Source organism: Hevea brasiliensis, chromosome 17, assembly GCF_030052815.1.
Source record: "Hevea brasiliensis isolate MT/VB/25A 57/8 chromosome 17, ASM3005281v1, whole genome shotgun sequence".
Classification (NCBI taxonomy): Eukaryota; Viridiplantae; Streptophyta; class Magnoliopsida; order Malpighiales; family Euphorbiaceae; genus Hevea; species Hevea brasiliensis.
In genome coordinates, this window is record NC_079509.1 from 16579367 (window position 1) to 16603706 (window position 24340).

General features: G+C 34.5%; 1 protein-coding gene across 2 annotated transcripts; it reads right to left on the bottom strand.

Annotated features, from left to right (window-relative positions):
• Nucleotides 1–108: 108 nt before the first annotated feature.
• Nucleotides 109–12493, bottom strand: LOC110646642 (nitrate regulatory gene2 protein). Of its 2 annotated transcripts, none has more exons than XM_021800150.2 (7): nt 11973–12493; nt 11538–11752; nt 10219–11120; nt 3636–3820; nt 2653–2876; nt 1523–1853; nt 109–864 (listed from the first exon to the last, which is right to left on the bottom strand). In XM_021800150.2, exons 3-7 carry the CDS (start codon nt 11024–11026, stop codon nt 415–417), a joined length of 1998 nt encoding a protein of 665 aa, XP_021655842.2. In that variant the 5' UTR covers nt 11027–11120; nt 11538–11752; nt 11973–12493; the 3' UTR covers nt 109–414. The 2 variants fall into 2 exon arrangements, with proteins under 2 accessions (XP_021655842.2, XP_021655840.2); XM_021800148.2 differs by having other exon boundaries at nt 11905–12493.
• Nucleotides 12494–24340: the final 11847 nt, after the last annotated feature.

Here is a 24340-nt window from a genome sequence, read left to right on the forward strand (position 1 = left end):
TTATGCTCTACTTAAAGATAGGTTGTATGGCAATCTTTATCATGAATAAAATCATTTCTTCGGGAAAAAAAAAAAAAAACCAGCTTCAAATTCTTGGGCAGCAGCCAGTAGACCAACTTGCGAGAATTCTTTAATCAAGAATAGTGCAGAGAGGCATGTGAATGCAGTTTTAAGGAATATGCGCCGCTCAAGTGTAGGACTTCATTACATTGACATTACACCGTCAACTGAATCTCTGTCCAGGGTAATTGATAAAAACAGTAACATCTAACTCTAAACAAAATTTACATTTTGTTGCAGTTTGATATGCATTCTTGAATGTCAAAGAACTTGCACTTGGGGCCTATACATTGACCAAATGGCTCTTGTAAGTGCGTAACTAGTTCCCACTTCATCTCACCATTTCTAACAACTTTAGTTCGTTGAACTTTCTGATGCATTGCAATCAACTACTGGTCTGCCATGGCCGTGAACAGCCTCAAAGGCCTGAGCAGAAGCCCCTGAAAATCCCATTAATGCCTGGAATACACAGGGGAGGCCTGTTTGCAGTTTGTTTAGGGTCATAACTTTGGTAACCTGGATTGAGTTCAAATATTTAGTCTTCTCAGAATCCACCCGTTTCTTTAAAGCTTCTGTTTTGGCACGCTTAATCGACAAGGGATGTTTAGGGCTCAAATCAGATTGCATATCTTCATCAGCCAAACTCCAATGAACCTTTTTCTCCATTTCAGCAAGTGAAAATAACTCCTTATGAAATCTTTTCTCCAGCTTATCAGATTTTTTATGTAGGTTGTGTTCCACCCCCTGCTGCAGCATTATCATTTGGATGGCATCCAAAAGGCTTTTAATGGCCTCTGAGGCTATCTGTAGAAAGAATTCACATTATCCAAAGGAGAAAAAAACAGTAATTGAATCTTTAGAACAAATAAATTAATTTTAATGCAAGTAAAGGATATAATCCAATACATGCAATAAATGCATTACTGAATTCATTCCCACGTTGCAGCTCACAATCAAATGAAAGATGACAATATTCCATTCAGATGAGATTGTGTTCATACATGGTGGATTTTGTGCTAGGAAGTTGCTCGGGAAAAATGTGCTTCTGTGACCATAACTCAGGCTGTTATTGTTTAACCATGTAAGGATTAAATTAGATCGAACAAATAAATCTACCTACCAACTTTTTAACTTATACTCTGGGTCTGGGGGATCCTTCAGTGTGCAAGTTACAACCACATTTCAAAATCCAAATATGTTGATTCAAGACTGAACCAACACTACAAGACATGATTTTTCTCATAAAGATACCAAGTTAATAAGGGTAAATGATGGCAATAAAGGTAAACTAGGAAGGGTTATCATCAATAACCTATTTAACCATGACCAGTTGACTCAAAACGTAGAAACCTTGACCACAAAAGAAGCACAAGTAAAAAAATGTGAGTTTTAGTACATGATATACGACAATAACTAAAGTCCTAGGTAAATTATAAAATTCATAGGAGGATTGTGGAAATACCTTATCAGGCAACCTATCAACAAGAAGCTGCCACTCTTCACACAGACTACGAACTGCAGACAAGGACCTACTATGCTGATTGTCATCTACAAGGCAGTCAGTTAGCTTGATCCACCTACAGAGTGTTCTTACATACCCCTGTTGATATTTTACAAGTTTGCAGAAGCTGAGGTACCAGGAAGTGACCTCAGTTTCAAGCTGAGAGGTGGCCTGGTGATGATAGTCAGTAGTCAAGTCTACACCTTGACTATCAGTGAGATGATTCAACTGCAGAGAGATATCGTTCTGAAATTGATGGCACTCATACATAGTTCTCCACATTTTTTTCAGCCTATAAAAGCAATCAAGAAAAGCAAAGACAACAAAATTTAGGACAAGATTGACTTGACACAATTTACAGATATGAAAGATACTGAAAACCTAAGGCCTGATTAGAAATCACTCAAGAGCAGGAATTTAACAGCTAAGAAGAAAGAAGCAAACAAGAAAAGGTTATTAAACCATCCTGTACCAGACCATCTTTCCAAATATGTTAACAATAAAAACCATACAATATAATACAATATACTACATTAATAAACTATGCTGCACTCAATCCAAAGAGAGGGTTAATTTCCTATTTCTTTATGAGATCATACCCTTTTTGATAAATCCAAAAGAAATTTGGACAGCAAAAATTTCAATGCATGGGCCAGATATATGAGGTTAAGTAATCATTCAGTTATAAGAGAGTCAAAAAGGGGTAAACAAATGGGAAAGTTACTAGTTTAAATAAAAATTGGGTGGGTGCTACTGTCTTTAACTCTAAAAGCCATTTGACAGTGTCAATATTAGAGACATGAGTTCAAAGTTTCAAACCCAATTCACACACAAAATAGGGAGAGTTTTCCTGTTAAGTGTTATATAACCAATCATTTGACCAAAAAGAATGATACTGTTGTCATCAAGATACGAGATTATCGTAGCAATCAATTTCATAATGACCTCAAATAGATGATAAACAGGTTTCTTGAATAACTTAAATATATTAACTGCTTGAAGAAGTGGAAAATCATCTTGCTTGTCCTACACTAATGAAATGCCAATCATAAAACAAGAGCATAAAATAGGTGTCTATAGCGATTTATTACCCAGAAGTTATTGTGACAAGTTGAGGATACAGCTCCACATCAATGAGCTCCAATATAGTAGAACGAGTATTACTTATTGAATGCTGCAGGCGTCTGATATCAGTCTCCAAACCCTCAACACTCAGTCGAGTTTTTTCAGTCTTGGTCCAGTCATGGTTTTCTTCTTCTTGTTTTAGGAGTATCACAGATTTTTTCTCATGCTCTATTTTGGCCATTTCTTCTTCCTACGTAATATAATAAATTGATAATTAAAAACAGTAGAAAACTAAAAATATTTTCATTGTGGAAGAAGAAATTCAAATGCAAGCGAATTAAAATAAGCAAAATCGCATGATGAGTTCTCACACACAAATCACTGAGGATTAGAAAAATGCTGAAACATTTCCACTATGGCAAGATACTTTCTTCTATTTAGAACATAAAAATATTTCATTCATGAATCTGCAATTTAACCTAGAATAAAGTTAGCAAGTAAATTAAAGCAGGTCATATATGTATTTCAAATGTTCAAATTCAATTTATTTCTGATATCCTAAGAATGCATTACCATTGAAAGTTATTTCAGTTCTAACCATGTGTCCAGTCACAGTCATGTGCAATCATTTCAGTTCTAACGTATATATATGAGTTAAATTTTAAGTCTGAAATGTATCAGTCTAAGAGGGACAAGACATCAAATAAATGTCCTAGATAAAAGCTATTACGGTTTGAACATTGCAATTTGTCAATCCAACTGTTCACTGAATGGACAAAAGAGAGGTTTTTATTATTATTACTTGGCAAAATAGAAACAAACAACATTAAAGAATCTGTGTTCTTGTGTATATGATAACTCTTGAACAAAAATATTCTGCTATGGTGAATAATACGTAACATTGTGCATACAGAGTGAGAGAAAGAGAGAGAGATCAAAATTGTCCAACAATACAATCATTCAAATAAGAATTCACATATTCCATCTATAAGTGAAATGTCATTCTTACTATCATTTCCTTGTACAGTTTCCGTTCTGCAGCATATAGTTTGTCCAGTGTGATGCAATGAGCTCCAGGCTTGCATGGTTCACTGGGATTATAAACCTCAGTAGCATCCTTTGCAAACTGAAGTGACTTAGAAGACCAACTCCATGACAATGCACTGAATACCTTGACAGAATTACTCCTTTTCCCTGTAAAACAAAGTTACACAGCTTCCATGAGAAACATAATAATTGAAGCAGTGAGTGACAATAAAGATAAGAAGTGATTTTAGTCACTGAAAAAATAATATCAATAAGTCATTTATGATCATGCAATCAGCACATGCATATGCATAGTATCTGGAAAAACCATTTGCAGCATATTAAATGCCAAAATGACTAGCGAAACAAAATTCTTAGATCCCATAAAATGGAACAAAAAAATACACATCACTGTGCGCCTATCACTTACACACTTACACATTCTCGTCAGAAAAGCATGCACCTAACAACGCACACAGAGCAACAGATTCAATTGTTTAGTGATCATTAACATTTATTTCAATGTCATCTCCTACATGTAATGAGAGACATTAAGACCAGAGTGCCAACTGCCAAATAATTATACCAATACTACCTGCCTTATGACAGAATGCTCCATATGCTCTCCAACTCATTGTGCCTTATATAAATGAGAGCACTTTGTTTCACATGCTAGTGGCATCATGTTTACTTGCCCATGAAAATTACATCCTATATGTCAATATATTTATGGAAGACATAGTCTTGTCAAACAGCCTTCCAATTAATTCATCTGCAAAAATTTTTTAGATCAAACACTTGGGAAAAAATGGTCACAAACCAAAGAACATACAAATATAAGGAATTAGAACTTCATGAACTTTAAAGAGGGCTCATATAGTTAGCATGAAGATTTGAGTTCGCATAGGCTGAAATATCTATAAGATGGTAAGACAAAAGTGAGGTTAAGTGCAAGTGTGCAACATTCAAGTGAAACCAAGTTGGACATAAATTAAAACCAAAAGCAAATGATGTAGGCAGAATTTTGCAATGTTAAATTGTGTTATGGAAAGTCAATCACTATATTATTTCTCTGTATATTTTGTATTTTGTATTTCTATTTAGAATTTCTTATTTAGGATTTCTTCCTAATTAGCAGAACACAATTATAGGAATCAATTGTATATATATACCCATGTACAGATTAATTGAAATTAAGGAGAATCATTTCTTTCTACATGGTATCAGAGCAGGATATCTATCTAGGATGACTATTTGTTCTCACCACCCAGCTCAGGAGAGACCTTAGCCGCCGACCGGCCGTTTCGACTCCGATCAACATCGCCGGCTTTGCCTCAACCCCCCTCATTCCACCACTGTGTGCTGTTGCCTGATCCAGTATACCATTAAAGGAAATATGAGGTTTGGCTCTCAGATCCTATTTCAGTATTTGCTTGATTTGTGATTTTGGATTATTTTGCTGCTGTAAGCACTTTGGATTAGCGTTTCGGTTAGTTTTCTTTGTATCAATAAATGGCAGACAATAAGAATTTTATTTCTGATGTGATTCCGGTGATGACTAAGATCACGGAACACAAACTTAATGGTTCGAGTTACCTGTAGTGGAGTAAGACTGTTAGGGTCTATTTGCGTAGCATTGATAAGGATGATCACCTTATTAAAGGGACTTACGGATGATACACGACAAACTTGGCTAAGAGAGGATGCTCGGTTGTTTTTGCAGCTTCGGAACTCGATTCACAGTGAGGTAATTAGTTTAATTAATCACTGTGAATTTGTTAAGGAATTGATGGATTACTTAGATTTTTTGTATTTTGTTAAAGGGAATATCTCCCGTATTTATGACGTTTGTAAGGCATTCTACCGTGCTGAAAAAGAGGATAAGTCTCTCATTGCTTATTTTATGGATTTTAAACAGGTATATGAGGAACTTAATGTACTGTTGCCTTTTAATCCTGATGTGAAAGTTCAGCAGGCCCAACGAGAGTAACTTGCTGTTATGAGTTTTCTTGCAGGCCTTCCTTCAGAGTATGAGACTGCTAAATCTCAGATTCTCTCCAGTTCTGAGATTTCCTCTTTGCATGAAATGTTCACACGGGTCCTTCGTACAGAGAGTACCCAATCTTCACAGCCTGCCAGTAGTGCTTTTATTAGCCGTAATCCAAATGGACAACAGGGTAATAGAAGAAGAAGTAGAGGAGGAATTACAGGCAACAGAAGTAATCAGCGTAATGGAGAGGCTAGTTATAATCAGAACTCAAGATGAGTCATTTGTTATTATTGCCATGAGCCTGGCCATACAAAATATAATTGTCCGCAACTTCAGAGAAAAAATCAGCGATCACATATGGCAAATATGGCAGCAGAGGATTCTACAGTATCTTCCTCTGATAAAACTATTTTGGTATCTGCAGAGGATTTTGCACAGTTTTCCGAGTATCAGGCATCTCTAAAGCCTACCAGTTCCCCTATCACTGCGATCGCTGAGTCAGGTAAATCCACTACATGCCTTGTGTCTTCCTCATCCAAATGGGTTATTGATTCTGGTGCGACAGATCACATGACAGGTAATTCTAGTCTTCTATCTGCTTTTCAGTCTAATCTCACTTCCTCTACTGTTACTTTAGCTGATGGTTCTACTTCTTGTGTCATGGGTTCTGGAACTGCGAACCCGACTTCGTCAATTTCTTTGTCATCTGTTTTGTGTCTACCAAAATTCTCTTTTAATCTACTTTCTGTTAGTAAACTTACTCGTACTTTAAATTGTTTTGTTTTCTTTTTCCTGACCAGTGTTTGTTTCAGGATCTTACGATGAAACAGATTATTGGTAGAGGACGTGAGTCATGTGGTATCTACATTCTAGAAAATCATGTACCGTGGTCGCTTGTTTGCTCCAGTACCTTAACACCTCTTGAAGCTCATTGTAAATTGGGTCATCCTTCTTTGTCTACCATGAAAAAGCTATGTCCTCAGTTTCAGTCTTTATCAGTACTAGAATGTGAGTCGTGTCAGTTTGCAAAACATCATCGTTTGCCTTCTGTGTCTAGAGTCAATAAACGGGCTTCATCCCCTTTTAAGTTAATTCATTCTGATGTTTGGAGTCCTTGTTCTGTTACTTCTAAAACTGGATTTCGTTATTTTGTTACTTTTGTTGATGATTACTCTCGTGTTACCTGGTTATATTTAATGAAGAATCGTTCTGAGTTGTTTTCTATCTTTTTTGCCTTTTGTAATGAAATCAAAACTCAATTTAATGTTTCTGTGAGCATATTAAGAAGTGACAATGCCAAATAATACTTTTTAGCACAATTTCAGTCTTATATGACACAAAATGACATTCTTCATCAGTCTTCCTGGGTGGATACCCCATCCCAAAATGGCGTGGCCGAAAGAAAAAATCAGCATCTTCTTGAGGTAACTTGTGCTCTTCTTTTTCAGATGAAAGTTCCTAAACACTATTGGGCGGATGCAGTTTTTACGGCATGTTTTTTGATCAACCGTATGCCGTCTTCTGTCCTTAATGGGGATATTCCTTATACTGCTTTGTTTCCTACAAAATCTTTATTCCCTGTTGAACCCCGTATTTTTTGTTGTACCTGTTTTGTGCGTGATGTTCGTCCACAGGTTACTAAATTGGATCCAAAGTCTCTCAAATGTGTCTTCCTTGGGTACTCCCGGCTGCAAAAAGAGTACCGCTATTTCTCTCCTACTCTTAATCATTATCTTGTTTCTACAAATGTCACATTTTTTGAGTCCACTCCATTTTTTCCTCAATCATCTGTGTATGAGAGTCAGGGGGAGAAGGTTAATCTCTTAATATATACTGTCCAACCAATGTCTAGTCCTCTCCCACAACCTGTTCCTTCTGTCTCTAGACCTACTCGACCTCCCGTTGTTCATATTTATTCGAGGAGATTGGAGATTTCTAACTCAGATCCTCCATCAGCTACTTCGTTGGGAGATCCTGTACCTCATACTGATCATGATTCTGATCTAGACTTATCCATTACTCTTCGTAAAGGTAAACGTTCATGTACTTACCCTATCTCTTCTTTTGTTTCTTATAATCAATTGTCTTCTTGTTCTCGGTGTTTTGTTACTTCTTTAGACTCTGTTCCTATCCCTAATACTGTTGGTGAGGCACTGTCTCATCCTGGCTGGTGTGCTACTATGAAAGAGAAAATAGAGGCTTTAGATGCTAATGGTACATGAGAACTATTGCCTTTGCCCACTGGTAAGAAAGCTATTGGTTGCAAATGGGTATTTACAGTTAAAGGTAAATTCTAATAGTTCTGTGGCTAGATTAAAAGCACGCCTTATAGCAAAAGTATATGCTCAGACATATGGGGTTGATTACTCTGACACTTTTTCTCCTGTAGCTAAACTTACTTCTGTTCGCTTATTTATCTTTTTAGCAGTTACATATGATTGGCCCCTGCACCAATTGGATATCAAGAATGCTTTCCTTCACGGTGATCTTCAGGAGGAGGTGTATATAGAGCAACCACCTGGGTTTGTTGCTCAAGGGAAGTTGGGTAAAGTTTGTAGGTTTCGGAAGTCTCTTTACGGATTGAAACAAAGCCCTAGGGCCTGATTTGGGAGATTCAGTGAAGCAGTACAGGAATTTGGTATGCAAAAGAATAAGTGTGATCACTCAGTATTTTATAGACAATCTGAGGCTGGTCTAATTCTCCTGGTAGTCCATGTGGATGACATTGTTCATCACTGGGAGTGACTCTGCAGGTATTTCATCTCTTAAAACCTTCCTCCAAACCCAGTTTCATACCAAAGACTTGGGATTGTTAAAGTATTTCTTGGGTATTGAAGTTATGAGAAGCAATAAAGGTATTTTCTTGTCTCAAAGAAAATATGTCATCGATTTATTGACAGAGACAGGAAAATTAGGTGCTAAGTTTTGTAGTGCACCAATGACTCCAAATTTACAACTGTTAGCAGGGGATAGTGAGTTGTTTGAAGATCCAGAGAGATACAGGAGATTGGTAGGAAAATTGAACTATCTTACAGTCACTCGTCCTGACATTGCTTATGCCGTTAGTGTGGTAAGTCAGTTTATGTCTTCCCCAACTGTTGCTCATTGGGAAGCCTTGGGACAAATCTTGTGTTATCTGAAGGGCGCTCCAGGAAGAGGTTTGTTATATGATAATCATGGGCATTTGAATGTTGAATGTTTTTCAGATGCTAACTGGATTGGATCTAAGATTGACAGGAGGTCAACTACTGGATATTGCGTTTTTGTTGAAGGAAATTTGGTGTCTTGGAGAAGCAAGAAGCAGAGTGTAATTTCTCGATCTAGTGTTGAATCCGAATACAGAGCCATGGCACAATCAGTATGTGAGGTAATATGTATATTTCAATTACTAGATGAGATAGGTTTTAAAACCTCCCTGCCTGCGAAATTATGGTGTGATAATCAAGTTGCTCTCCATATTGCTTCTAATCTAGTGTTTCATGAGCGGACCAAACATATTGAAATTGATTGTCATTTTGTTCGTGAAAAGATTCAACAACAGATCATCTCAACAAGACACATCAAAACTGGTGAGCAGTTAGAAGATATTTTCACAAAAGCTCTTAATGGAGCTAGGATTGACTACATTTGTAACAAGTTGGGCATAATTAACATCTATGCTCCAACTTGAGGGGGAGTGTTATGGAAAGTCAATCATTATATTATTTCTCTGTATATTATGCATTCCTATTTAGGATTTCTTCCTAATTAGTATAACACAATTATAGGAATCAATTGTGTATATATACCCATGTACATATTAATTGAAATTAAGGAGAATAATCTCTTTCTACAAATTGAAAAACCCTGATCAACAATTGTTTTCAAAAGATACACCATCCTCTATCGAGTAGGATTGAAGTTCAATGGTCCTGTAGATAAGAGAAAAATTAAATTCATCTAACAAAGCATCATGATGTCAGCAATAAAAATCCACACTCCAAAAAACGAACTCCAAAATCTTTCACCTATTGACAACTATTACTCCTAAACTCAAAGTCTCTAACAACCCAATAATTGTGGAACCCTATTCAAAATGGTAGTTGTAGGCAGATTTAAAATGATAACCACATAAATTACTAAAATGAAGTACTCAATTAATACAAAAAAAAAAAAAAAAAAAAAAAGACAACACCAAGGACCACAATTGTGAAAAGGATATGATTCCTTAAATAATCTAAAATACACAAGCTCCACCATAATCTAACTAGAAATATGGATTGAAGAAAGCCCACACCAAAGCCTAAGTATTACTACAATGAGCAGTGACAGCATCAGGCAGAATTTCCATCAAAGAGATACACATATAACCACAACTTTTCTGTATGCAGAACAAAATCCATTTGTAGAGCTATTGAAGTATAAAACAAACTTGTCATGTTCAAAGACAAGCAGTGTTTAGGATTAAGAAATACTGGAAGATTTTCCCATCCATCAATAGCTTGGGTAACCAGACAAGCACACACATGCACACACTTATGGTTGTACACAAAGAATGTAAAATAAATGCAATATTACTGAAGGGGCCAGCGTTTACTTTTGTTTTCCTTGGAATTCTGAGATAGAGAGGTGTGTCCTTTGAAAATGTCCATGAGAACAGCTATTTCCTTTCCACCAGCTGATGCTTTAAGGAAATAATCATCTAACTCCTTAACAATACCCTCCAAGGTCATCTTGCTTCTCCACTTTACCATAGCCACGTCTGTAGTATCTTTACTACAACAGCTCACCATCGATGAGTCATCATCAATCAATTTAACAGGCTGCTGTCGCTGCTGCATCTGGGGAAGTAAATTAGAATGAACATTCCCAGCATTCTCATCTTCCCAATCTTCTTCCTCAAATTCTGCCTTAGCCTCTGCCCAATTTTCCTCATCTACTGCTGGTTCTACTATTTTGTTTTTCTCCCAATGTTGTGGGGAAGGCTGCTCAATGGATTCTGATTCCAAAAGATTCCATGAGAAACTACAAATTGGATGTGATTGGGTATAGCAATCATCCTCATCAATTTTTATACCTTCTTCTTGATCAATTTCTTCTTTCTGATTATCAATGGACCCTCTTAAATCAGGGCTAAAAGGAGGAGGAGGTGGAGGGGAAGGAGGCAGAGGAAGAGGAGGGGAAGAAGGCAATGCCTTGCCATTAGAGGTATTTTCAAGCTCTAAAGATTCTGATTCAGTGAATTGCCTAAGTGTTACACCAGTATTCTTCAGTGCTCTCAAATAAGCCAACTGGGCATCTGTGAATTCTCCTCGGAACACTACCAATTGTTTCATTAGCCTCTTTCTCTCCCTGCAAATTTGCACCCTCTCTTCCTTATGAATCTTTGATGCTACACAACCCATTTCTTCAGTATAGTCAAAAGAATACGCTCCAAGTTTAACTTCAAAGCATAATAAAATGAGCAAAGCCCAGATAAAGTCTCAATTCATCGTAGTTCTGTACCAGAAATAGAAACATAATATTAAGAAGTTCATCCATGCAAATTCTCAATTAATCATATATACACAGAAGAGGACAACCCTAAACTGTCAACTTAATTTAAAGTTCTAGTAGAAGATGCAAAATTTTCTTTAACTTCAAAGACTTTCAAAGGAGAAAGAAAACCACATCAAGAATAAAAAAACATTGGATTTCTCAGCCTCACAGCTAGGAAACTACTAAGATTGCAAATAAAATATACAAGTGACCATGCTTATTCTGTAAATTATTCAAGTTAGTCCTGTTAAAATCCGTTGTCCTTACTAGACTAATTACTATCTTTACGCCTTGCAATTTCTTTAAAACCTCAAGAAAGAGAGACTAGCAAATAGCAATTCACAATAATAGCCAATTTCAGAGAGTGCCAATACGTACATACGCAAAAAGCTGAAAGCAGATCTCTCCAAATTTGTGTGATTGTCTTCACTGATTAACCCAAAGAACAAAGCTTTCACGCCATATCATGACTCTGCTATTCTTACACTGTTTAAGCTCCAGTTCTTCCTGGTTTACAGGCCTCGTAGAAAAAGGAAAAACATAACAAAAAAGCACCCATCTTCAAACTTTCCATAGCTCGGAAACGAACAAAGCTGCAACCCAAAACCAAAAAAGAAGGATAATGCAAGAAAAAAAAATTTTCAAATGGGTCTCAACAAAGAAAGAAGCTCAACGATACGTTTTGAGTTCTAAAAGAAGGATAAAAATATTTAAAAAAAAAAGGGACAAAAAAAATGTCACTGACATGGAAACTGGCAGAGACAGGCAGGTAGACAGAGGGAAGACCAATGTTCTTCCTTCTTATTTTCTTACCGCTGCAAATATTAAATAGAACAACTACAGAACCAGCACCATCTTTCTTTTCTTTTCTTTTCTTCTTTTTTTTCTAGGAAAAGGAACGAGTACCCATTACACCAAGCGTTGATTTGGTTTCGAAAACATCATCAGAGGAAAGATTATCAGTTCCGTATGAAAACAAAAAACTAAAAAGGATTCAATAAAAGAAAAGAACAAAAAACGACGTAACTCTCTCAAGTCTTTTCCAAGTGTATTCTTGGATATCTATATGCTTTTACAAAGGCATTAAAGAGATAAAGTTGGAGGTGTCGAGCTCGAAACCCAAGAGCAAGAGAAGTATCCCAAGCGTTAGATGGTTCATTTTAGCAACACCCCATTATTATACTGTTATCAAGCAAGAAGCAAGCTTTTTCTTATTAAAAATAAAGCTTTTTTTCTCGTAGTATAAACGAGAACCAGACCCCATGGCACAGCAGAGCAGACTGAGACAAGCAAACCATGGAGGTTTTTCATGAGTTGTCATTGCAAAGACATGGGCGCTCCTAGCATTGGTTAATGGAAAGAACACAACCGCAAAGACGTTCGTCGTCCCTTAAACATGTGAATTTTATTTTACAGGCGTAATTATTATTATTAAATATTAAAATAGGACATGTTATATTTTTATTTAATTTTTTTTTAATTTTAATAATTTTATCTTAATTACAAAAATTTATTAGTATAATTTTATTCAACCAATCAATTTTTAAAAAATTTTATAAAATTACTTGCATGCTATAATTAAATTATTTCTAAATTTTATTTTGTTTTACTTTTCTATGTTTTTAATCAAATGAAGAATCTATTAAACAATCAATCAAATCATGTATAATAAATGTATAGAAATTAGATAAAATTACAAAAGCACGTTTTGCAACTAGTCCGTTGGAAACATAAAATTAATGTGAAAAATAAAATGATCATTAAAAATGATAGAACAAAAGGTATGCATTTTCTCTGCAACGATATATATATAATTTGACAATATAATAATAATAATAATAATAATAATAATAATGATAATATTATAATTTTATAAGATTTTTTTTATTTATATATGATTTATTATGAATTTAAAACATAAAATATATAATAAAATTTATTTATTAAATATATAAATTTTATATTTTTATATTTTAAATTAATTTTAAATAAAAACATTTTTATTTTATAAGGTGTATGGTCCCTCTACCTTTATATATATATATATATATATATATATATATATATATATATATATATATATATATTAAGTGATATTTTTAGTGAAATTTGTGATCTTCTCTTTTTTCTTATACACTAAACATGGAAACATATTTGAGTTATAAGAATTGAATTCTCACTTATTATAAATAATCTACATTAGCATGTAAAAAATTTTGAATTATGACTTAAAAAAAAAAGTGATTAGAAGCAACAAAGTTTATTTGTTTTGAGGAAAAATGGATAGAAAATATTATTTTATTTTATTTTATTTAGATAATAATTAAAAAAATAATCTCTACAAAATTTTCTATAAAGTAAAAAATAAAAAATAAAAAATTATGAAAACTAATTAAAGTTACAAATATGCTATGACCACCATATAAATAACAAAGATTATATAATAAAAACATAATAAAATTATAAGTTTATTTTTTTAATAAATTTTCTAACCAAACAATATATTTATGAAAGGAGTCGGTTGCAATATAATCCAGAATTTTTAGCCACTGGTGACAAAAATTTTAAATTCTAATATTTATAAAATTTTTAAAAGAAAAAATAAATTTGTCATATATATAAAGTACCGACTCATTAACAAATAAATAATAAATAAATATTTTAATAAGATATAATTATAATAAAATCTCAATTCATTAAACTTTATTTTGAAATGAAATATATAAATATTAAATTATATTATTTATTACAATCTTGTAAAAAATTGATTAAAAAAATAATTATATATTTATTTTATATATTAATATTAACTAATTATATATATATTAAATATAAATATTAATAATTATCAATCAATTACCATTAGTGAAGCCTTATCTGCGCAAATGGGTCAGGCAGCTTTGTCAATCAGAGCAAAAGAAAAGAGAAAACCACACTTATAAAAGAGCCCAACCAAGTTTCTAAACTCTGGTTGCTGCTTTTCTTTTGCTTTTAACTTTCTAAAAGCAGTTTTAGTAAAAGCTATTTTCCAACTCATGATTTGGTCTCTCAGAGATAAAATCTTCTTTTCTGTCAGCCACCTGTTCATAGTTATCGCTTCTTTGTCTTTCTTTTTATTTTTTATTTTTTTCCTCAGATCAAATAAAAGATTGAAAGCCAAAATCCTTGCTATGCCATTACTCTCTTAAAACTTAAGGAAACTTTACTCTAGAAATTGGTCAGCATTTTAGCAATTTTTCTCACAACTTTAAGATGATTAAAGTGTAATTTTTTTTTATAATTGATTTTGATTAAAATTTAAATTAAATAATTATATTATTACTGAACTAAAATAATTGATAGGTAGTATAATTTTTTTTTTTATAAAAAATATAAATATTTATTAAAAATTTAAAAATTTTAAAACGTTTGATGAAAATATTTTTTAATGAATATTATAAAAGAATATACTCATAGTTTGACATAATATCTAACTCAAAATGTTAAGGTAATGAGTTTATATATATATATATATATATATATATTTTTTTTTTTTTTTTTTTTTTTTTTTTGGATATGAAATTTTTCACTTACATATTTTTAATAATATTTTAATTTTTCCATGTTAACGAAGAAAACTCACATCACATGGGTTCATTTGGGCTTCAAAGGTGACAGAGATTAGAGAGGTGAAGTGGATTTTGGTTGGGTATCAGATCCATAATAATGCAGGCTAGTGGAGAACAGAGTTTCATTGTTAAGTATAATAATTCAACATCTTGTGTCATTTCTGTATGCTCAATAGCTTACTCTGCATCAAGTTCTAAATTCTAGATTTGGGCTGTTGAACTACCCATTTCCTTGGTGTATTCATCAAAAAGCCATAGAGAATTTTATTTATTCATTGGCAATTAATTCAAAAGCTTCAACACAATATAGCATAAGCTTGAACAATACAGCAGATTGAGATATATCAAATATAAATCCAAAGAAAGGCAAATTGTTGTAGTCAATAGATTATTTTTTGTTTTTCTATGGTTATGGCAAGAATTAGTAGTAAAGACCAATGGACCATATGCATACATTGATCAAGCCAGTATTCCATGAAACATAAGCAGTTTTAATGGGTTTTAGTTCAATAATATTAATTTTAAATTAAAATTAAAATTAATAAATTTTAAATTAGTGATATTAATGTAAGATTTTAAATTTAAATTAAAAAGAATAAAAAAGTTAAGTGATTAAAAATTTATTGAACAACTACCCAATTTTTTTTCTAATAAAGCATTGAAAAAAAAATCAAATAATGAAAAAAAAAATAATTTTTAAATAAAATAAAAATTAATTGGAAAAGAGTATTAAAAAAAAAATAGAAATAGGTGAATGGAAGGCGGCGTGAGAAGGGCCGCCTCTTCTTCCAAGACACGCTTTAAGACTCGAAATCCGTTTCCTCAAAGCGAAGCAAACCATACGCAAACCCTGACACGCCATTCCCTTTCACTGGCACTTATGTCTCCTTTTTTTTTTTATATATATTTACTTCTTTATTGATTAATACTAATATTTATAGAAATGTTGTTTTATAATTATTTAATTATTTATGAAAAGCGATTAAAGCGTTTTTATTTTTTAATTTGTTTTGTCATTTAATTTTTTCTTAAATTTAAAAATTCATAAATTTAAAAATATAATAATATTACGCAAATATAAACTCTCATTTTTCATAAGATGCTATAGATTTGAAATTATTAGTGATTATTGTTTTAAACTTTTTTATTGATTGGATTTTATTTTAGATAACATAAATATATTATTTTATAAAATTTTTTAGAATTTTATTTATTATATATTAATAAATTTTTTTAAATAACTTATTAAAATTTAGAGTTTGTTTGAATGGAGTGAAAGGAGGTTTAATAAAGTAAGGTAAAGTAAAGTGTAGGTATATATAGTATAGTAAGGTAAGATAATAGTCTGATTTATATTTGGAAGGAAAGTAAGGTAAATGAAAATTTTATAACATCATTTTGTTTGGTTGGATGGCATTGAAAGTTAAGGATAAATATGAAAATTATAAAATTATCCTTTTCATGAAACTTATTATTTTATAGTAAAAAGTTAGTAGTTATTTTTGTAGGAGTGAAAGTATGGATTTAGGGCCTTTAAAGCATTAAAATTTCAAAAATCAGTATAGGGTTTCATGCATTATACAAGTGTGTTATGATTCTAATCAATTTTCATTGCTCAATTGCATACTAAAACATATTTTAATATGCTTTAAACTTTCATCTGTCATTTAAGATTGTGAATTAACATTTAATTCACAATAATCCTTAATTAAAAGGGGGATTTTAAGTACTAACCTCTTGATGCACAATTGATGTATCCCTCTTACTTTTGATGCCTCTAGGACTCCAATTGTAGTCCCTCTTGCTTGTCCACGACAAGCACACCAATGATCAACTATGGCAGCCCCAACTTGATTTCCTAAGCCAATCCAACCACTTGAAAATGGGGTTTAGTGATTTGATGAAGGTTAAAAGATGTTTAGTGGACTAGAAATAATTTCTAACACTTTTAATTCAAAGAAAACAAGTGATTTCTCTTTGAATCAAAATGAGAAAAATAAGAGAAGAGAGGAACACCCATGTTGCCATCCAAATGAGGGAGGAAGAAGAAAGTTACATTCTCTTTCTTCCTTTTTCCTTTTATAGTAAAGTCAAACCTCACTTACCCTTGCCACATGTCACCACAAGATCCCATCTTGCTTTTTGGTTGACTTAATTCTATCGAGTCAAGTGTCAAGCTCCATTTAAATCATGAAAAATGGTATTCCATCATAGAAAGACAAGTGGCACGATCATATGGTGCCATGTGTCGACATTTCATGGTGCCACATGTCACCACTAGGGCTGAGCACTATTCAGTTCAAACCGAATTAACTGAACTGAACCGCCCTATTTCGGTATTTCAGTTATGTTTTGGGAGTGGTTCAATTCGGTTAGGTTTTATTTTTTTGAAATTTTGGTTATTTCGGTTCGATTCGATTTTACTGACCAAAAAGTTCAGTTGAACCGAACCAAACCAAAATTTATTAAAACACAGGGTTTTTGTAACAGCCCGATCCTTCTCCAGTTAGTATTATCCGCTTTGGCCCATGGGCCTCACGGATTTGTCCCTTGGGAGGTTTCATTCCCAAAAGCGCGCTGACCAGGTGAGGAAGGCTCCCACATAAATGGCCCAAATCTTTTCTTCCCGTTTCCGATGTGGGACACGAAGTTTCCACCCGGTCGCGTAGGTTGAACAAGCACGTCCCAACCCCATCCTGGATCGTGACAAGCCCACGGCTTCACTTTGGTGCATCCTCGCACCACACAGTACTAGAGGAGTCGGCTCGATACCAAATTGTAACCCGATCCTTCTCGATTAGTATTGTCGCTTTGGCCCATGGTCCTCACGGATTTGTCCCTTGGGAGGTTTCATTCCCAAAAAGCGCGACTGTGTGAGAAGGCTCCCACATATATAGCCCAAATCTTTTCTTCCCGTTTCCGATGTGGGACACGAAGTTTCCAGCCCAGTGCATAGCTGGTTGAACAAGCACGTCCCAACCCCATCCTTGGGTCGTGACAAGCCCAAATATAATGGCCCGGCCTACTAATGATATTGTCCGCTCTGGGTCGAAGCCCTCACGGTTTTAAAACGCGTCACTAGGGGTTACGAACCACCAACTTATAAACCCAGCATCTCTCCCGTGTTTTGCCGATATGGGATTTACCTAGGGTGTTACAATCCACCCCCCCTTATGGAACTCAGCGTCCTCCCTGAGGTTTGCCCCACCATCGTTCAAGGTTGCACGCGGAGTAGCTCTGATACCACAAATGTAACGGCCCCACCCACTAGTGATATTGTCCACTCTGGGCTGAAGCCCTCATGATTTTAAAACGCGTCACTAGGGGTTACGAATCACCAACTTATAAACCCAGCATCTCTCCCGTGTTTTGCCGATGTGGGATTTGCCTAGGGTGTTACAATCCACCCCCCTTATGGGACTCAACGTCCTCGCTAAGGTTTGCCCCACCATTGCTCAAGGTTGCACGCGGAGCGGCTCTGATACCACAAATGTAATGGTCCGGCCCACTAATGATATTGTCTGCTCTGGGTCGAAGCCCTCACGGTTTTAAAACGCGTCACTTGGGGTTACGAACCACCAACTTATAAACCCAGCATCTCTCCCGTGTTTTGCCGATGTGGGATTTGCCTAGGGTGTTATAGTTTTGGCCTTGGGATTTAGGTTTAAGTAAATATCTCTTGTTAACTTCAGTCCATTCCTCCAAACTTGCTCGCCGCGCGATTCTGATTCTCCATAGCAGCACTTACTCATTCAGTCATTCGATTCTCACTCAGTCGTCTCGTCAGTCTTCACACTTGTCACGACCCAACCTATGGGCCGGACCGGCACTAGGACCTGGGCCAGCTTAAAGCCCCCGAGGCCCGTAGTAAGCCTAACTATTCATTAACCCAACTCTAAGGCCCATTTGGGCCCAATTTCAAGAAAACAAACGGACAGAGTCCGGCCATAAAATGGACTTTCCAACGGGGAGTTTTCGACTCACCCGACCTGTAAACACAATAAACAATCCATTGGGGAGCTCAGCTCACCCTCCACATACTCATCAACATAATAATAAATGGGAGCTCAGCTCCCTCATCCAATCCATCAAAACAGACTTAAAATATTAAGTTTACAGGTCCAACATGATAATAATATTACAGACTAAATTCAAATAATTACTGCTAACACATGCGGAAATTCTAGGAGTAAATAAAATTACACAAATATCGATAAACAACCTGCGAAGTATAAAAGCAGGTTAATCCAGAATAAATATCCTCCTGTGGCCTGTAAAAATTTTTGAACAGGAGTGAGCGTTCGACTCAGAGAGTAAAATATCAATCTTAACTATAATCTCTATAACTATCTGAAACTAATGCACCCTGTAGAGTGAAATGCAACATCCACATCATTTTCACATCATAACATCACAAAGGTAATTTGGAGCACTCACGCACCCTGTAACATCAATCATAATATATGGGGTGATCCCTATCTGACTCTCTTAAATCCAACACAGTGCCGTGAAGAACTCATTTCGGACTTCCACTTAAATACCAAATCGGGGTCCCAGCGAAGAACTCAAGCCGTGTCTACCCCGAAGGACCGGGTCCCAGCGAAGAACTCAAGCCGTGTCTACCCGTCCTATCCATAGTCCACACCACATCACACGCACGCCAACGCACGCACACTGCTCCAAATTACCACAACAACATACATGGCACTTTAACATTTATCAATGCATCAAAAATCGTGCCTAGAGTTTAACTACATAAATATATGCATATAAGTGATGCATGGGCATGCTTGAACATATAATAATATCGAAATTACAATTAAAATTAATATTTTACTCACAGACTTGACGACAATCACTGTGGTGGCTGGGCGGAGGAAGAAGGCTGTCCCGACTCACCTGACAATCATATTACATTTATTTAATACAATCTGACTCAATACAAACAAAGAAAAGACCAATTACGTCCTAAGTCGTGCCGAAAATCCGGCAGAGTCCCCTATACCTAGGACCTACCCAACTGCAAAAGGGCTAAAAGCACTTCTATATTCACAATCCATATATCAACAGTTCAATCATATCACACGGCCCCTCCCGCCCATCAAATCAATCACCCATCACAATACGCAAAATTTCAATTTAGTCCTTATTATTGATCATTTTTGCAAAAACTGCCCAAACAAGCTCTAAAAATTATAAAACTTTGCCCCGCGGTCCTTAGCAATATTACTAAGCTATTGCAAAAAGAATCGTAATTTTCTAAGCTACCACGAATATTTTATGGATTTTTAATCCTATTTAAGCACTAGAAAATTACGAAAAAGCAAGGTTCGGGTTTACCTTTGCCGATTCCGACTTGGCAACGCTGGGGCGTCGACAATGGGGCTAGCCAAAACCTCGATCAATTCGGGACTTTTCCGTGCAGTGCATGCGGCGAAATTTGCAAACCCAGTCAACTGTCGAATTTCCGCGAATTGAGGATACCTACACGAAGCCCATAACACGGGGGTTAGTACATAAATTTTTCAAAATTTTCTAAGCTCATTTAATGCTCGAAAATACACTGCGAAGTTCCGTGGGACCCACCGAAAAATGGTGTCGGAAAGATTCGAAATTTATGTCGTTGCGAAGCTCTCAACGAATGGAGCGTGCTGGTGGCCTCGGTTTCCTCGTGGGATTCACGGTTTTCGAGAAATCTAGCCCAAAAGTCGAAATGGGCTAAAATCTTCCCGAGCAAAAATCGGACAATCCGCTCGATGGATTTCGGCGTTCTTGGTGTCTATGGAAAGCTCTCGCCGAGTAGATGATTTTGGATATAAGACCGGTCCAATTGGTGGCGGATCGGCGGTTGGCCGAGGAAGTCGGCGCGGCGCACGCAGGGACGTTCGGCGTTCCGGCCGTTTAGGCGGTGGCCAGTGGCGGCTAGGGCGGAGAGAGAAAGCGAGAGAAGAGAGGAGAGGCGTCGCGGAGCATGAAAAAGAAGAGACCGGTCCGATTCGATCGGTCCGATCCGTCCGGTCGATTCGATTCGAAATACAAAATTTTGAATTTTTACTCTGCCTCGGGACCGAAAACGAGGTCCAAAAATTCCGAAAAAATTCCGTAAAACTCAGAAAAATACGTAGACTCCAAATATATTTTTAGTTTTGCCACGTGGTCTTTAAATTAATTTTTAAAAATCATCAAAGTTTATATTTTCGGAAAATCGAACCCGATTTTTAAAATTCGAAAAATCTCAAAAAAAATTCCTAAAATTCAAATAAAATTAAAATACCAAAAATACTCATAAATAATAAAATTTTGGGGTGTTACAACACTCCTCACTCATTCCTCTCCTCCCTTCTCTCTCGACTCATTCTTCTTACAACCTAAGGTTGTCGTCGCTGTCTTAGAGTGCTTTGTCTCTCGCTCTCATTCTCCAGTCCACGGTAGGTTCAACTCTCCTTAGTTCTTTTCTTACTTTCAATCTCAAATACAATTGAGTAGTTTGAATGTTTGATACATGATATTATAAATTTATATCCATTGCATGTTCAATTAAATGCTTGATTTATACTAAAATTTCTCTATGATTATTAAAGGGAATCATCATATATGTTGTTAAATTGCTCAATTTTGTTTGTTTTTGTAGCCCAATTCTCAAATACTGTTGAGTAGTTTATTACATGATTCTATAAATTTATATCTACTGCATTAATAATTTCAGTAATTAACATGACGCAAAATGGGTGTAGTGTTACTAGTATTTGATTATGATTTCAATTGGGGAATTACTAGTCTATATCCATTTCAAATGATGGTCTGCTGGAGTGTAAACACAACAAGTAGAGATATATTGGTGGTTTGAGCATGCTAATAGCTTGTAGGACTATGCATACCAGTAATAGAATCAACATTATTTTGTGTTAATCTAATCAGGTCAATATATGATTAATATTGTTTTACATCATATTAACTGTTAATATCATTATGTATATTAATATAATTAGTCTCACAATATTTAGATTATAGAATAGTAGAATAATAGGAGTATAGGACTGTGCATATTAGTAAGAAGCAGCACTAGGAATAACTTTCAACCTTGAAAAGTTGAGGGAGAAAAAAGGTATGATGGGAGATAGCAGCAGTAGCATATGTATTGAAAAAGAGGTTGTGATATTAAATTGATAAATGTTAAATTCATTTGATGAAAGTTTTAAAATTTGTTTGCTTATTTATTCATTTAATGAAAGTTTTAAATTTTGTTTAGTTTTAAATTCCATGCAACCAATAAAGCTTCAATTTTCTTCGCACTTTGTGGAAAATATCTGATAATTGGGCACATTGTAGTCTTCTTTCCATTTGCAGAAATCCCGTGTCATAGACCTTGGGACTATACTTTTCTGTTCTCAGCAAACATGTGCTCAAAAATATAACATATTCCATTATAACATATTTTCAATTTCCCATAAAGCCAATGTCCATGGATTTTGTAAAATTTTGGTTGCGATCTTGATCCAAAGTGTGCAAAAACTGCAGGATGTTCTTCATAGATGATCTGCATTCAGCTGCATATAGGAATCTTCTTTAGGTGCTCTTGTTTCTTTTTAATTCCCTTACATTTTATGCCTATTTGACCATCTCTACCTGGATATACATATGAAAGGGTGTTTGGATTTGTAAAACCAGAATTCAATTTTACAGTAAGTGTAGCTCAAATAGCACTATGCATATCAGTAACAGAAGCAGCACTATGCAGATATATATATATATATATATTCAATTAATTATTAATAAAATGACCTAGGATGCTAGATTGCTTATTCTATTAGTGAAAACAGTATAACTTTTAATTACTTATTTGCCTTTGGTAAGATTAATGAGTTGAAATTCAATTAATTATTAATAAAATGACCTAGGATGTTAGATTGCTTGTTCTATTAGTGAAAACAATATAACTTTCAATTACTTATTTGCCTTTGATTAGATTAATGAGCTAATATATATATATATATATATATATATATATATATATATATATATATATATATATATATATATATATATATATATATATATCCAATTAATTATTAATAAAATGACCTAGGATACTAGATTGCTTGTTACATTGGTGAAAACAATATAACTTTCAATTACTTATTTGCCTTTGGTTAAATTAATGAGTTGAAATTCAATTAATTATTTGTCTTTGATTAGATTAATGAGCTGATATATATATATATATATATAGACACACACACATATAAGTAGATGTATTATGTTTAAGTTTCATTCCTTCATAAAACATATTAAATGACATGTAACTATATATTATATGTAATTATATATTTTTATTTCATATGCAGGTTAATTTTTAAATTTCAAAGATGGCACAACAAGAAACAACAAATGATCTTCTTGTGGAACCCTCTCATCCACCTCCAGTTGCTTCAAGTCAAACCGAAGTCAACGAAGCAATTTCTAAAATGAAGAGGAAGGGCATGAAGCCAAGATTAGCTGTTTGGAATCACTTTTCAAAGTTTGTGGATGGTAGTGGCATACAAAAAGGCAAGTGCAATTACTGCTATAAAGAATTTTTCTGTGACCCACAAAAAAATGGAACTACTGCACTTAGAAATCACATGTTTGCATGCATAAAGAACCCATATGGTATGACTACTAGGCAATCAGAATTGTCTTTACAACCATCTTCTAGTATACAAGAGGGAGGGGGAAGTCATTGTGGTACACTAAATACTTGAAATTTTAATCAAGAGAGGTCAAGGCAAAACCTAGCTAAAATGATAATTGTTGATGAGCTCCCATTTATGTTTGTGGAAGGGGAAGGGTTTGAGGAATTTATGGAAGTTACACAACCTAGGTTTCGAATTCTATCCCGTTGGACAGTTTCAAGGGATTGTTATGACTTGTACATGGAAGAGAGAAAAAAAATTGAAGAATTACTTTCAAAATTCCAATCAAAGGGTTTGCATTACCATAGATACATGGACTTCATTGCAAAGAATCAATTATATGTGTATCACTGTACATTATGTTGATGATAATTGGACATTGCATAAAAAAATTCTTAATTTTTATCCAATTACTAGTCACAAGGGTGATGATATTGGCATGGCAATTGAGAGTTGTTTACTAAATTGGGGAATTAAGAGAGTGTTTACAGTAACTGTTGATAATGCAAGTTCAAATGATGTTGCTATTGCCTATTTGAAAAAGAAAATAGTTGGTTGGGGGTTTAGCATTTTAAATTGCAAGTACCTTCACATGAGATGCATTGCACACATAATTAACTTGGTTGTTGTTGATGGATTGAAGGAAACTAATGTTTCAGTGAAAAGGGTTAGGGAAGCAGTGAGATATATTAAGCAATCTCCTGCTAGGTTGCAAAAGTTTAAATCATGTTGTGAGATGGAGGGGATTGAAAGTAAAAGTTCTTTATGCTTAGACGTGTGCACTAGGTGGAATTCTACTTATTTGATGTTAAATGCTGCACAAAAGTTTGAAAATGCATTTGATAGATATGCTGCTATAGATCCATGCTTTAAATTTGATCTTCAGTCAAGTGATGGTTTG